This window comes from Prinia subflava, chromosome 21 (genome assembly GCF_021018805.1).
Source record: "Prinia subflava isolate CZ2003 ecotype Zambia chromosome 21, Cam_Psub_1.2, whole genome shotgun sequence".
NCBI classification, from domain to species: Eukaryota; Metazoa; Chordata; class Aves; order Passeriformes; family Cisticolidae; genus Prinia; species Prinia subflava.
In genome coordinates, this window is record NC_086267.1 from 122,455 (window position 1) to 137,843 (window position 15,389).

Below are 15,389 nucleotides of genomic sequence, written 5' to 3' on the forward strand. Positions count from 1 at the left end.
TGCTGTGGTTGTTTTGGGCTTCTTGCTACACGACAGACCTTAAGGCACTGGCAGGTTGTGGAAAATTGCCCATCCTGTTGTGTGGGCACAGAGCTGCTGTGAGGTGAGGGCTAAACTGATGGAGCTGTTCCAAGCCATCTCTGAGGTTGGGTAACTCAGGCTCTTGGGTTAATAGATCCCTTGGAATGGATGAAAGGACACTGAATGATTGGTGTTTGCACACATACATACATACATATATATATGTCACATTTATTTTAACACTTTGGTTGCAATGGAAGTTGCCTATGTAGCCACTTTGATTATTTCCTTTAGAAATATCCCAATATAATAGTATAAAAATAACACTTGAGAAAATACTTGAGGAAAAGAAAGAAAAAGAAAGGATCAGAGTAGAGCATGGAGAGGAAAGGTCTCACCACCCATGGGTGCAGTGACAAGACTTGGTTGTTGCAACTTCAGTGTCCATGGTCAAAGTGATGGTCACAGTCTGGATCCATCAGGGGTGGGGGAAGCTCCAAAATCACAAAGTTCAGTAGGTTAATACAAGCTCAGGCTCAGTAGTAACACCCAGGTACCTTCCCTGGGGTCAGGAATTTTATAGTGTCTGATGTAACACTGGGGTCATGTCCAGTTGTCTGGTGGAAGGCCCAGAAATGAGTCTGTGGGCCCTTCAGGTTCCCTAATGGTTTGTGCCTCTTTCAAGACCTGACTCTGCCTCTCCCTGAGTGCGGCTGAGCCAGTTCTGCCCCATCAGAAGGGATGAAACACCTCAGCTCTCTATGAGGGTGTTCCTGATACCTCCCCTGGGGTCTGTGGTAGCCAAGGGCTCAGTGGGGGGCTCTGGGGTAGCCCAGGGCACAGCCAGAGAGATGAGGATGCACAGAACTCCTCCAGGCAATGCTCACACACACTGGGGTGTGCAGAAGAGCCTAAAGGCACACCCAGGACTCTGCGACACAGAAAATCCCATGGAGAGGCTCTGTGCACCCTCTTAAAGGCTCCTTGAGGGCTGTGGGGAGCCCAAACAGGCGCAGCCAGGGACTGGGGGCACCCAAAGGCAGTGCTGGGGCCTGGGCATGGCACAAAACAAACCAAGGGGTGGGGATACCCCCTGAAATGGACACCAGGGCTTGGGAGACCCTCTAAGGGACAGCCAGGGTGCAGAGGGGGCACACCAAGGGGTCCAGAGCTCCCCAAAACACACAGGGAGAGCCCAGGAAGCACAGAAAGGCCCATGGAGATGAGCAGCTATGCTTTGTTCCCACCTGATCTGCAGTTCTGATCCTGCTGCTTCCCTCTTGGCATCCTCAGACTCCCTCCACTCCCTATTTTGCATGGTCTGATCCCTCCCACTTCCACCTCAGAGACCGTCTATTCAGATGTATCTCATTTCCTTTCCTGGATGCTCATATCCCTCCTCTCTTCTGCCCCTATTCCATTTCCCTTTGCCCTTCCATCTCCCTTTATCTCATTTCTGATCCCTCTGCCCATTGCATCCTGCCCCCAGAGCTTCCCTTTCCTCCCATCTTCCTTCCCTACACATTCCCATCCTCTCCCCAGCATCCACCTCTGCACAAAGCAATGGGAATGCTGAGAGCATGGAAAAAGGTGAATGACAGTGTGTGGGCATGGATTGTTGGCACAGGGTAAAAGGGAACTTCTCCAAGTTTTATTTATAAAATTTATAGATTTGGACTGGACAGGGATTTAGGGTTGAGGGAAGACACCCTTAACCTCTACCACTGTAGTGAGTTTATCTACAAACTCCAGCCTCCAATGGATCTGGGATCACACACATTTACAGATGGGCAAATTAAAAAAAAAAAAAAAAAAAAAAAAGCTGTGGAATCATTTAGTTGGAATATATCCCAGAAATTATGGGGTCAGCCCATTTAGCAATTTTCCTTGTAGACTCTGTCGTCCCATGGCCCCAGGAGCCCAAATCCTGCAGTTCGGGTAAGGCTGTACCAACATTCCCAGCTCAGAAGTTCTCGGAGCCAAGGCTCTGGCTCTCATCCTGCAGCGGTGAGGCCGTGGGGGCTGTGCTATCCCCAGGAGAGGCCACATTCAGGTACCCGATCTCCGAAGGCTGTGAAGGGGACAGGCAGAAGGAGGACTCCTGGCTCTCAGCCTCTCCCTCAGGCTTCGTGTTCTGCAGGGCCTTCAGGGCGCCGAGGGGCTCTGGGAGATCTCGGGGTGGGAAGCTGGAAATGAATTTCCATTTTCTGTCATTCTGTGGAGTCTGAGTGACCCCTACTCAACACGTCTGAACAGCACAGGGCAATGTTGATGCTTTTCTCTTGGATCAAGGCTCCTTCTCCAGCCAAGGAAGAGATACCCTCAGCCAGCCCAGAATCTGCTTGGACCATCCTTCACCCCAACAGCACCTGGGCTGAGCTCTGAGCTGCATCTGCGGAGATGCTGAGTCCCTCTGCCTTCCCTTCATCTGGTCTGGCACAGATTGGAATAGAGGAACATATCCCAGAGCAATGTGGGACACGCCTCTGGTGGAACTAGGGCTCCAAGTCTCACCACCTCTTGTACAAAGACTCCTCCAAAGCCCCTGAGCACCAAGAATCCTAAATCCCACAGTGTTCCCCAAAATATTCTGAAAATTTGACTTCTCCATCCCATCTGCTGACTGGTTTTAGTGCCACTTTCCCTAAAATTTGACCAAAAACTAACAAAAAAGGCCTCTGGAAGGTGAAAGCACAGGGTGGAGCAATCAAAATGCTCAAATGGCTCCTCCCTGGATCCTCCTCCCCCCCCACGGTACCTGGCATGAGGAGGTGGCAACACCTTACTCTGTGGTTGGCATTCAGAGCCAGGAACGATCTTCAAGTCCTGGAAGGAGAACAGAGACTTTGAAAGGAGGAGGTACAGGTCTGACCCTGAATTCCAACAATTCCTGGTCTTCTAAGCTCTCCCCCAGCTTCACTGAGAGTCCTCTCTAAAAATTGCAGCCCCACAGAGGTGCTAATCAGGGATATGGTTGCCCTTTGGGTGTAAATCTATACTAAAAAATCCAAACCAAGCCCCACCAGGCCAGGTGAGCCCAAACAGCCCTTCCCTCCTCAACAGCTCATTTGCAACTTACCTGAGTTCTCTCCAAATTAAAAGTCCCAATAAACTCCTAAATCCACCTAGTTGATTTGAAAACTCTGATTTCCTGGATTTTCTCCATTTCTCCTACAAAGTTCTTTATTAACATGGCTAATACTTTGACTCAGCTCAGGAATTATTGCTCAGCTTGGCCTGAGGGAGGAACACTCCCAATCTCACACACAGGGTTTGTTCTCCTTTGCTAGAGCCAACTTTACAACTGAGGCCTTTGAACAGCTCTAGATGTGCCAGGTGAGATTCCTGTCCCTGTGGAAGATCCCATGGGCAGCAGCTCAGGGATGAGCAGGGGCTGAGTGTATGGAGCTTTCAGCTCCTCACAAAGTCTCTCTTCACCACAGCTGCCACCACCTACCATGTGGGAGCCCTTTCCATCTCAACGGATGGATCCAGCTCTTCCTCAGCCCCTCAGACATCAGGTTCTGTTATTCCTGCTGATCCCAACCCTCTTGGTGTCTCACCTCTGTGTTGGGAGCAGGGCTACTCCTGGCAAGGCGCTGGGAGGTGGCCACACAGCTGGAGAGTTGGAGTTTGTCCTGCAGCCGGGCATTCTCCTCCTCCAGGATCTTCCCTCTGGGCAGGACACAAAGCACAAGTAATTTTCCTTCTAGTCATGCTCCGTTTTCAGATGGGAATGTTCTTTTCCAACCTCAGAGCTGTTGCTCTCCACAGCCTCCAGCTCAATGGCGAGGTCTTGGATGGGAAAATGGGGTAATTACATCCCTAGTTACAACCACAAAAGCCACTGTACCCTTTCCTCTGGAATTCTTAAGAGGCACAAAACCAGGAAAAGGGAGAATCCTAGGGGATGGACATCAGCAGGAGCCTACCTGCTCTGCAAGGAGGGAATCCCAGACTGGAGGCTCCAAGGGGACTCCTGGTCTGATATTTTTTGAAGGAGCCGTCGCCTCTCCTGGAGTAATTTCTCATTCTCAGCAGTGATCTGGGCAATCAGCACCTTCCCCTTAGGGTGGTGGAGAAGGAAAGAACAACCACCAGTTACTCTTGACTCTTCTCTGTCCTCTGCAAACCTCAGGGCTTTCCCAGGGGACCACCATCAAGGGTGCCAGCTCCTAAAAGTTTGGAGTTGCCACCCCTGCAAGTGCTAAAGAACCATGTGGATGTGGCACCTGGGGACATGGTTTACTGGTGATGGGTGCATGGCTGGACTTGATCAAGATCCTCATCTTAAAGGTCTTCTCCAGCCTCAACAACTCTGCGATTCCATACCCTGTTTGAGGTAAAATACCCCAAAATGAGGCTCTGGAGTCACTTCCCACCAGGACTTGATGAGGCAAAGGAACACAGCTCAGCAAGTGTCAGAATGGGATTTGAGGATGTGGTTTCCCCCAAGGGCAATCCTAAGCCAGTAACTTCCTTTTGGCTTTTATTACTACAGGTTGGTGCCCCTGATACCCTCCTGCAAGGAAGGACTTTGGACAAGGGCCTGGAGTGGCAGGACAAGGGGGAATGTCTTCCCACTGCCAGGGGCCAGAGTTAGATGGGATACTGGGAAGGAATTGCTCCCTGTGAGGGTGGAGAGGCCCTGGCACAGGTTGCCCAGAGCAGCTGTGGCTGTCTCATCCCTGGCAGTGCCCAAGGCCAGGTTGGACAGGGCTTGGAGCACCCTGGGATAGAGGAAGGTGTCCCTGCCCATGGCAGGTGGTGGGACAAGATGAACTTTAATGTCCCTTCCAACTCACACCATTCCCTGAATCCATGGCTATTTTCACAGAATCACAGATTCACTAGGTTGGAAGAGACCTTCAAGATCAAGTCCAACTCATGCCCTAACACCTCAACTAACCATGGCACTGAGTGCCACATCCAGTCATTTTTTAAACACATCCAGGGATGGTGACTCCACCACCTCCCCAGGCAGACCATTCCAGTACTTTAGCAGTCATTCCATAAAAACCCTTTCCTAACATCCAGCCTATATTTCCCTTGGTGCAGCTTGAGACTGTCCTCTCATTCTGTCAGTGCTGCCTGGAGAAAGAGACCAACCCCATCTGACTACAGCCACCTTTCAGGGAGTTGTAGAGAGTGATAAGGTCACCCCTGAGTCTCCTTTTCTACAGGCTAAACAACCCCAGCTCCCTCAGCATTCCTCATAGGGTTTGTGTTCCAAGCCCCTCACCAACCTTGTTGCCTCTTGGACGCACTCAAGCATCTCAACACCTGAAGTTCCTAAACTTCCTAGTCCTTCCTAAACTGAGGGGCCCAGAACTAGACACAGCACTCGAAGTGCAGCCTCACCAGTGCCAAGTACAGTGGAAGAATGACCTCCCTGCTCCTGCTGGACACACTATTCCTGACACAGGCCAGATGTCATTTGCCTTCTTGGCCACCAGGGCATACTTTTGGAAGCAGCAATGCCCCTGCAGCCTCCCCTTGCAGGAGAGGCCCTGGATGTGTCCTCTCACCTTTTCCACTTGGAGCTTCGACTCGCTGAGCTCATTTTCCAGCTGTTTGATCCTGCTGTCCCTCTGTTTCACCTCGTGGATGAAGGTCTCCTTGGCCCGGCGGATCTTGTCCTTGTGCCGGAGCTGCATCTCATTGTATTTCCTGGGAAATCAGGGACAAACGTCAGGCTGTGACAGGCACTTTTGCTCAGGGTCACCATCCAAGCCAGAATGTCCCAGGTTTATTCAGGCTCCTCAAAGTCCAGCCTTGGAGTCTCAGCCACCCCGCAGCTCCTTCCTGCCCAGAATGAGTATATGGACTGTCTGGACACTTTCACTGATCAGTTTGGGGGTGTTTTTGTTGGAAATTTAGTGTCAACCAAATGGAAAGTGATAAAGGAAAAGGACCCAAAGCATTTCCAAAAGTGACTCCCAGCTTTACAAATCCTTGTGCTCATCCCTCCCAGGTCTTTATAACAAACAGGATTATAAGGGCACCAAAACTTGAGGTTCCAAGGCAAGGATAAGTAGGTTTTGTTGGTGGGAAGGTGGATGGTTAAGGGAATGACATTTGAATGGGAAGAAAATTTAGGAAAACCATCTAAGATCATCAGGTCCAACCGTTCCTCCAACACTGCCAGGGCCACTCACTAACCATGTCCCCAAGTGCCACATCCACACCTTGGTTGAAAAATTAAGAATTCTAAACAGCAATGGACAGGTCAGGAGAAGCAAGAAGAGCCACTTCAGTGGGAGCTTGAGTTAGGACACCAGGGACAAATATTTTTCCCTCCTGACACTTCTGATTTTTGCTCTTCCCCTCTTGTCAATTTTGGCAAAGTTCCTGTTTGTTTTTATCCAGTTGGGATAGAAGGGAAAATAATAATAAAAAAAGAAGAGAAAATTCTATCATATAAGGGATATTTGCCCATGTTTGCTCAAAATTTGTGATAAAAACGCTACTCTGCTTCAAATTAACCAAAAGGGCTCTGGGGAGAAAGGAACAGCTCCAGGGAGAGTCTTTGCTGACACCAGACCCAAACCAACACCCAGATCATCCTCCTATGTTGCCTTCACCTGCCAAGGGGAGCAGGAAGGCTGGGAGAGCTGGGGGTGTTCACCCAGAGAAGAGTAGGCTCCAGGGAGACCTCAGAGTCCATCCCAGGGCCTAAAGGAGCTCCAGGAGAGCTGGAGAAGGACTTGGGACAACACCTGGAGTGACAGGACAAGGAAGAATGGCTTCCCACTGCCAGAGCACAGGGTCAGATAAGATACTGGCAGGAAATCCTTCCCTGGGAGGGTGGGGAGGCCCTGCCACAAGGTGCCCAGAGCAGCTGTGGCTGCCTCATCCCTGGAAGTATCCAAGGCTAGGTTGGACAGGTTGCTTGGAGCAACCTGGGATAGAGGAAGGTGTCCCTACCCATGGCAGGGGGTGGGACTGGATGGGCTTTAAGGCCCCTTCCCACACAAACCTTTCTGGAATTCCCTGACTGCAGACATGGGGGGTGAGCTCACTGCACACAGGGCCAGTGGATTTAGTGCTAAAAGCCTGAACATTGGACAGGAAAGTCCACACCACAGCCAAATCCAGTAGCAGGCCCAGGCAAGTTTTTAGGCATTACCTGACATAGAGATCCTTCTGGTTCAGGAGTCGGACACCTTCCTCATACAGGGCTTTGTTCTCTTCCTTCAGCAGCACCAGTTGCTCCGAGAGCTTCTGGTTCTCCTTCTGGCACTGCACATGCTGGAAAAGGGCTGTTTTTAATGTGTGTATGTGGCCCCAGATAGAGGGGCCCCTTTGCCTCCCATCTGCCTAGTCTCCAAAGCTTCTCTCTCATCAATCCCAGTGGTTCCCAGTACAGCCAACATCCAGCCAGCCAGCCCCCCAGACCACTTCCCTCCTCCCCCTAACAAGCCGTGGGATTTTGTTGCAGAGAGAGGCAATGAACCCTCCACGACAATGGACTCTGCCAAAAAACCCAAGCTTTGCAAGATAAAGGGAAGGAAGAAACCAACAAACTTTCCTGTGCCCTCAAAGCTGCATCCCAGGAAACCAACTGGCTTTGGGATGCTGCTTTTCCTCCAGCTCCTGCTGAAATCAGTGAGATCTGCAAGGGCTCAGCCCCTGATCGGATGTTCCCAATTCCAGCAGCTCACAGGAGCAGATTCCAGCTCGTGATGGTTCTGTTCCTCCTAGTATGATGAGGAACCCCCTCACTGTCACTTACCTCACCAGCATCCAGCTTCTTCTCATCCTCCAAGACGTGCAGGGTCTTGGCCTGGAGCTCCACATGCATCTTGGCCAGCGACGCCTCTGTCTCCTGGGAATGCCGGAGCTGCTGCCGCAGCTCCTCCACCTGCTGCTCCAGGAGCCTCCTGGAAACACAATGGGGTGACAGTGAGAGGTGGAGGGGGATGTGCCATCTGCCCCCAAGGTGTCGTCTGTCACCCTAAACACCCCCTGCTCTCCTCTTGCTCCAGCTGACATGGAGGGGATAAAGGAATTAGCACATCCCAGTTGTCCCCATGTCCCAGTGACACAGAAAGGGGGGATAATATACTGGGATCATTCCCAGCTGCACAGGGAAGGGGGCTATTTGCATCACTGCACTGACAGGAGAGGCCATGGCTAAGGCAGATGAAGACTCCAATAATATTTTAAATCTCGGGGAAGAGGGAATCCCTGGAGAATCCCAGGGATAAGGCAGGTCCAAAGGGAAGATGGGAGGTCAAAGCAGTGGTTTGGGTCTCCCTGAACCCTCCCAGGGCAGCCAGGAGCTGATGGAGGGCTGGCACAGCCCCTACATGGCATAGAGACCTTTTCAACTGCTCTTCATGAAGTTCCTGCTGCACTCGAGCTTCATTTTCCCGAGCTTCCTTCAGCTCCTCCTCCAGAAGCTTCTTATCAGAAACACGGGCCTCTGCCAGCAGCAGCTGGTGCTGGGAATCCTTCAGCTTTTGCTGGAGTTTTGAGACCTTGGATTAAAATGGACACAGATTAAACTTTCTGAATGAACAGGCCAGTGTCTGAATCAGATCTCTCTGATTCCCCAGTGTCTGAGGCACAGGAAGGAAGGATTTCCTTGTTTTGACTCTAAGTCCATTAAAAGCAAAACCCTTGGAATGGCTACCAGATTTTGGACCAAACACTATGTCATGAATTCCCAACAATCTTTTTTTGATCCAATTTGATCCTGCACTCTACAAAAGAGAATCCAATGACTTCTGCAGCAGCATGGCAGAATCAGTGCCATGGAAAACACAAGGGTTTGGAACTTCCAGCCAGTAAACTGTAGGAAACCTCCAGAGCAAGAACAAGATTGGGGTTCCCTGTGCCTGCCAGCCCCACTATCAGTATTTCAGAGATACTGGGTTATCAGATGTGGTTTCTATTGCCTTGATTATGCTCCCACTAATTACAGGCTTTTTTTCCTACAATATTAAGCCAAGGGATCACAAAAAGGAATCTGGGGAAGCAAACCTGCCTATTTTCTGCACTAGAGCTGCACAGAACTGTCAAACATACCCCAGCTTACACTCACCTTCTTTTGTGCTTCTACTGCTCTGGATTTCTCCCGCGCCAGCCTCTCCTGGAGGCTGCTCTGGAGCTTATCAGCCTGGGAGCACTTGGAGAGCTCCAATTCCAGCTCCTTGACCTTGTGCTGGCTCCTCTCCCACTGTGCTGAGAGTGAAGAACATGTTTCCGTGGTGTCTGAGAGTTTGGCCCGGGCCTGCTTCAGCTCAGCTTTGACCTGAGATCCCAGAGAAGAAATCAAATTTATACTTCAGCATAAATCAGCAGGAATGGCTTGTCTAGGGAAGGGGAACAGGATTCCAGAATGAGCAAAAGAGGAATCACAGAGGAAGTAAAGCATGTTTCATTTGGATACAGAGAAATTTGTCACAGAATCCCAGAGCAGCTTGGGTAGGAAGGGGCCTTAAGGATCACGTGGTTCCAACCCCCCTTCATGGGCAGGGACACCTTCCACTATCCCATGTCCAACCAGGCTTGGAACATTTCTGGGGATGAGGCAGACACAGCTGCTCTGGGCAATCTCCCCACCCTCACAGGAACAGATTTCCTCCCCACAGCCCATCTAATGCTGCCCTCTGGCAGTGGAAGCCATTCCCTGTGTCCTGTCCCTCCATCCCTTGTCCCCAGTCCCTCTCCAGCTCTCCTGGAGCCCCTTTAGACCCTGGAAGGGCCTCTGAGGTCTTCCTGAAGCCTGCTCTTCTCCAGGTGAACACCCCCAGCTCTCCCAGCCTAGCTCCAGATGGGCTCCAGCCCTCATGGCCATAATTCCCATGGAGCTGAGGCAGAGCACACTGAGGAGCCTGGCTCTGTCCCTACCTTGGTGCATTCCTGCTGGAGCAGCAGATTTTGCCTCTGGAGGTCAGCATTCTTCTCCCTCTCATACCTGAGCTCCCTCTCGGCAGAGCTGCACAAGTTCTGCACCCGGCGCAGGTCTTGGCGCAGTTGCTGCAGCTTCTCCTCCTGCTGCTGAAACCTCTCCTCAGACAGACCCTGCAGAAACAGCAGAAGTGACACAGAACTTAACTTTAAGGCAGGATAAAGGTGATTAAGGAAGGCAGAAAGCCAGAAGGATTTATGGGCATTTGGGCAGGAAGATGTGTAAAGCCTGGCATTTCTCTGTCCCTACACCATGTGCTGTTCCCCTCCCTGTCCCTGCAGGGTTTTAAGAGCCATGTGGACGTGGCACCTGGGGACATGGTTTGTGGTAAACTTGCATTGCTGGGTTAACAGCTGGACTTGATGATCTCAGAGGCTTTTTCCAAGCTCAATGACTCAATGATTCTCTTCATCACTTCAAAGAAGCCAATACAGCTCCTGAGGCCAAGGGGGAAGAGGTGACAACCTGGATGAGGGAACAAATCCCTGTTAAAATAAACCTGTCCAATCAAAGCAAAGCCACTAGGTCACTTTGGATTCTTGTACCAGAGTCTCACTCTGGCATCCAAGCAGCTCAGTTCCCAGAGGGATCAGAAACAGGAGAAAGGCAAGTCCTGGCAGCAGGACAGGAACACAACAGGACAGAGCTTGGACACTGGGAGGCGTCACCGATGGTCTGCGATGGCTCTTGGGAGATAACAGATCTCCTTGGCTCACTTACCTTCCTGGCATAGACACCAAAGCCTGGGTTGTACCAAAGCCTTTCTTTCCAGCATCACTTTCAGCCATCTTTGGATCTGCATTCCCACTTTGCATCTTCACCTTCTGCTCTTGGGACCAGATGGAATTCACTGAAGACCAAATCTGCCTTCTCTGATAATCCCCAGATAACCTCCCAAGCAGGGAAAAGTCTTGATCTGGCACTGTGCCATCTGGCAGTGTCAGTTGTCCTGGAGGTCCTTTGGTTCCATTGGTTTTTTGGGGTTTTCCCCACCTGTTTCTATCAGGATCCCTTTCCCACATCCACTGCACTCCTTGTGTCTTGCTCTGCTCCACCCAGATGATTTGCTGCTTCTTGGATACAACTGGACAACCAATCCTCTATTCTCATTCCTATCCTGGCCATATAGACCATCCTGTCCTCTCTTCTCTCCCAAATCTTTGCACAGAAACAGACCTCATCCTCAGTCACCACATCCTGAGTTCTTCCACCATTTTCTCCCTCTTTGGCAGGATCACCTGCACCTCCCTTTGTCTGTCAGCTCGCAAGGTGAGAAAGGTGAAAAAATTCCATTTAAATCACTTATTTCTGCCATGTGTAATCAGTTCAGTTTATCCAAGTCCCCACCACATTCAAAAGCACAACACAAGGAAATAAACACATCTCTAATTTCCAACTATCACTCACACCACAGGATTGGCTTCCAGCCCACTTTAATTATGTTTTGCTGCTCAATTAATGACAAAAAGCAGGGTGCAGACGGCAAAGCTGCTCATACCTGTTTAAGGCTCCCCTCTAAACTGTCTGCTGAGCTCTGCCATGGGAGAAACCTGTTCTCCCTCTGCTCCAAGCCTGGAGTCATCCTCCTTGTGTCTCCACTGGGGCCCTGCTCCCAGGCATTCTGGACGTCACATTTGAGCCGGGCAATTTCTTCAAGCAATATCCTTTTTTCTTCATTGCTCTCTTTGAGCTGCTTTTCCAGCTCCTCCTTCTTCTTGTTGCTCTCTAGTAATTCAGAGCTTGAAGGAGAAATAGTAAAGGAGAGAGATAACTACACAAGTCCAGAGAAAACACCCTTAAAGGGGAAAAACTTGGGAGATGAGAGTCCAGTTAAGCACTCAAGCGCTTTGGGAGGCTCCAAAGGGGATTCAATCCTGGGTGCAGCAGTTCTGGGCAAGGGTCAGTCTCCCTGGGACACTTCCCACAAAACCACGTGTGTTCAAAGGCTCAGCTCTCCCCAGGAGGAGGTTACAGGCTGGCTAAGGAATCCTCACAAAGGCACATGAGCTACTCTGGACTCAAAGTCACAGGGAAGCACTGGAATAGAAGCTCAGGTGTCCCAGTCCAGCTGTCTGACTTACCTTCACCCAAATTCCATCTCCATTTTCTCCATCCAAGATCAAAGCTGTGGCTGCCTCATCCCTGGAAGTGTCCAAGGCCAGGCTGGACGGGACTTGGAGCAGCCCAGGATGGTGGAAGGTGACCCTGCCCATAGCAGGGGATGGAACAGGATGATCCTTAAGATCCCTTCCTCCCTAGAACAGTCTGGAATTCTGTGATTCTATGTCCTGGATGTCCAGCCACTGGCACAGGTTGTCCAGGCTGGAATCACCATCCCTGGAAGTGTTAAAAAAACCTGTGGATGTGGCACCTGGGGACATGAGTTAAGGGTGAACATGGCAGTGTTGGGAAACAGTTGGACTGAATGATCTTGGAGGGCTTTTCCAGCCTGAATGATTCCATGATTCCTCAGCAGCTCCCTACTGACTTCTCCTGGTTGTACTTTATCCCAGTACCAGTAACCCAGGTCACTGTAACCATAGTGGATTTAATCCAAGCTTTTATTTACTAAGGACAGCCTGAGCCCAGATGCACCAGCTCCAAATTTGTCCTGATCTACTCAAAAAAAGGAGTCAAACCAACACCTGGTGACACCTCTCATCCAAAGACACCCAAATTCCAAGGACTACCCAAATCCCCAGTGGAACTAGGACTGTCAGCAGCTGCCAGCAGTGAGCCCTGAGGAGCCCAAACCCACAACAGGAACCCCTTAGTCCAACTTCAAGGGAAGAATCCTCCTCCCCAAGGACAGCTCCCCTTCAGTCTGCTCAGAATCTGATAGAGCTGCAGAAAAAATCTTTAATCCTGGCTGATCCTGATGGCACTGAGGAAAGTCACCAAAATCAGAGATGCTGATGCAAGGACAACATGAAGATGCCAGGACCATTTTTGCCAGGAGCAGCCCCATGGGGGAGTTGGAAAAGACTCACAGCCTAAATCAGCAAACACAAGAAGCAGAAAAAACCACAGGCTTTGTTAAGGTTTACCACAGCAGTTCTTGTTCTTTCCTCAGGTTTTTGATCTGTTCTTCCAAAAACACTACTTTAGCCATCTGTTCCTCATAAATCTTTGCATCTGCACAGGGATCTTCCTGTTTCTGCTCCACTTTGGAACTCTGTTCTCTGTCTTGCAGGGTTTTAGAGGCCTGTAAGGTCAGAAAACACCACAACTTGGATTTCCTTTGCTCTGATGGAAATCTTTGGAGCTGTAAAGGGCAATCTGGGGACTCCAGAAAGACATGACTTGTGATCCTGTGGATAATTATTGCAGTTCTTTCCCTTGAAGACACATGTGAATCCTTTTTCCTGCATGGAAAGTAGCTCTGTCTAAACTACCACCAAGCCATGGTTCTTTATTTGATTTCATCCTACAGTTGCACATCTGCAGCTCCCAGGGATTTACACATGTGCCAAAGCTCCTTACAAAAGCAGCAGCTCTTGGCAAACCAGGAGAAGCACAAGGTGTGGGTTCAGGTGGCTCTCACAGTGGTGTTCCAACTCTACCCCAAACACCTCCCTAGGGATGGCTCCTCCACTCCCAATGTCACCTAACCCTGTAACACCAAATAACAGCACACCCTGAACTTGAGACTTCAGGAGAAGATGCCAAGAAAATAAAAGGGGCAGAAAAGGAGGAATGCATCAGGACAGAGGAACTCCCAGCTGAATCACAACTGGAGTCTGCCCGGGGTCAGATCTGCTGCTCAGCTGTGATGGACTCAAATCCTTCAGACACAAACACCATTATCCTCACTAAACACCAACTTCGATTGCTAAAGCTTTTTAATCAACGGCTCTTCCTGAGCTTTCAATCCCAGGTATTTCCTGGTATTTCAATTCCAAGGCACCTTTCTGCACCATGACAAATTTGCTCATATTTGAGCAACATACCCCAGCAGCTCCTGCCTGCATCAGGTACCAGAAGAACTGGGAATTCTTCCCATGTCTCACCTCTGGATCTAGCAAAGCACTGTCTTTATGTAGCTTCTCATGGGATACATCCACAAGATCCCTGCTGGCTGATATTCTCTGCAGACTCGGGAAGGTGTTTATGTGGCTTTTGAGCTCTGAGTGGGAGTCAGACAAACCCTGGAGATGAAACAATAGAGTCAATGGATGAAACATACTCTGAAGGACAAGTTCAGGAAAAGATTTTTCCTCTCAAATGTCCAAAAATCTCTTAAAACATGAAAAGATTTCCAGGTGACAGAACCCAATGATTTCATGCAAAGCTTGTTTCCAGCACTGTTGGGAAATGATTCATTGCAGTACAGCTGCTCTATCCAAAGGGAATGAGCCCACATGGGAAGACAGGAATTCACCAAATACATGCAAAGGTCTCTATGCTAAAGGCTGTTCCAGTCTAACACAAGGCTCTGGATTCCATCTCCTCCTGATCCCTTTGATGGGAAAACAGTCCCTCCTTCAGAAGACCATGGGCCAGTGGGTGGCTGAATTCCAACCAGACTTTCAGGGATGAATGATTTGGATTCAAAGGTCACTGGATCACAAGTAGGCTGAACTACTGGGAGGCAAGGGTTATAAAAGGACTCTTCCCATTTTCCCCACCATCCCCCAGATCAGACAGTTCCTTTCCATGTGTGTATTGATAGACTGACTCAGCCTCTTCCTCCCAGCCACGCTGTTTTCACCCCAAGCTTTGATCCTGAGTTTCAGTGTAGATTTGTTGCAGCATGACTAAGCCCTGGCCTCTAGATGCCACTGTTCCTCCAGCAGCGCCGGAGCCTGTGGAGTCGTGCCAACAGCTCAGGACTTCCATGGATTTTTACTTCGTTTCAAGGAAGTGACAGGACTCACAAACTGATCTAAGGCCTCTCAGAGTGATAAAAAATGGGATTTGTCATGGCTGTGCCCCCCTCATTGCTGGTCTCCCATTGCCAGGTCCCTTTGTCCAGGCCACGGATCTGCCAATCTCCTAAATTTTGACCCTAATTTTCAGCCCTTGTCCTGGCAGACCTTGGACAATTTTGTTGGCACCACTGTCTCTCCTCTGTCGCCCAGCTGGAATACAAGAGTTCCAGCAACATTCCCAGCAGGAAAATCCCCAGGACTTGATTTAGCACCTTAACTGATTCAAGCCAAGTGTGCCAAGGCCCTTGAGGAAATCCCAGAAGTGCTGGGATCCCAGCAGGATATTCATTTGGCTCTGGGGTGTTCGATTCCTGCAATTAATACCTGAGTCTGAAAACTCTCACTCTGCCCTCTGGAGAATCAGGGTTTGGCTACAAACTGAATTACTGATTTGGTATTAGATTCACTGAAATGAAAGTAAATTCTGGAGTTAGAGACAATGCCATGAGAGCAACTGGATTGAAAACCCTCCACCAAAGGTTTGAAAGTGGCTGGGCTGGAAAAATGCATCAAGGGAT

The 15,389-nt window shown here is 49.9% G+C and overlaps 1 protein-coding gene across 6 annotated transcripts in view; it reads right to left on the bottom strand.

Annotated features, from left to right (window-relative positions):
- Positions 1–208: 208 nt before the first annotated feature.
- The window catches only part of CCDC30 (coiled-coil domain containing 30), a 41,567-nt gene continuing 26,386 nt past the window's right edge, over positions 209–15,389 (bottom strand). For all 6 annotated transcript variants that reach the window (XM_063417167.1, XM_063417168.1, XM_063417166.1 and 3 more), the window contains 13 exons: positions 13,951–14,088; positions 12,988–13,145; positions 11,439–11,679; positions 9,880–10,053; positions 9,071–9,280; positions 8,347–8,504; positions 7,757–7,904; positions 7,151–7,272; positions 5,550–5,691; positions 3,954–4,087; positions 3,585–3,696; positions 2,780–2,847; positions 209–2,207 (listed from right to left, as the gene is read on the bottom strand). In XM_063417167.1, coding sequence (XP_063273237.1) covers positions 1,985–2,207; positions 2,780–2,847; positions 3,585–3,696; positions 3,954–4,087; positions 5,550–5,691; positions 7,151–7,272; positions 7,757–7,904; positions 8,347–8,504; positions 9,071–9,280; positions 9,880–10,053; positions 11,439–11,679; positions 12,988–13,145; positions 13,951–14,088 — 2,028 coding nt within the window. In that variant the 3' untranslated portion in view covers positions 209–1,984. The remainder of the gene's footprint in view (positions 2,208–2,779; positions 2,848–3,584; positions 3,697–3,953; positions 4,088–5,549; positions 5,692–7,150; positions 7,273–7,756; positions 7,905–8,346; positions 8,505–9,070; positions 9,281–9,879; positions 10,054–11,438; positions 11,680–12,987; positions 13,146–13,950; positions 14,089–15,389) is intronic.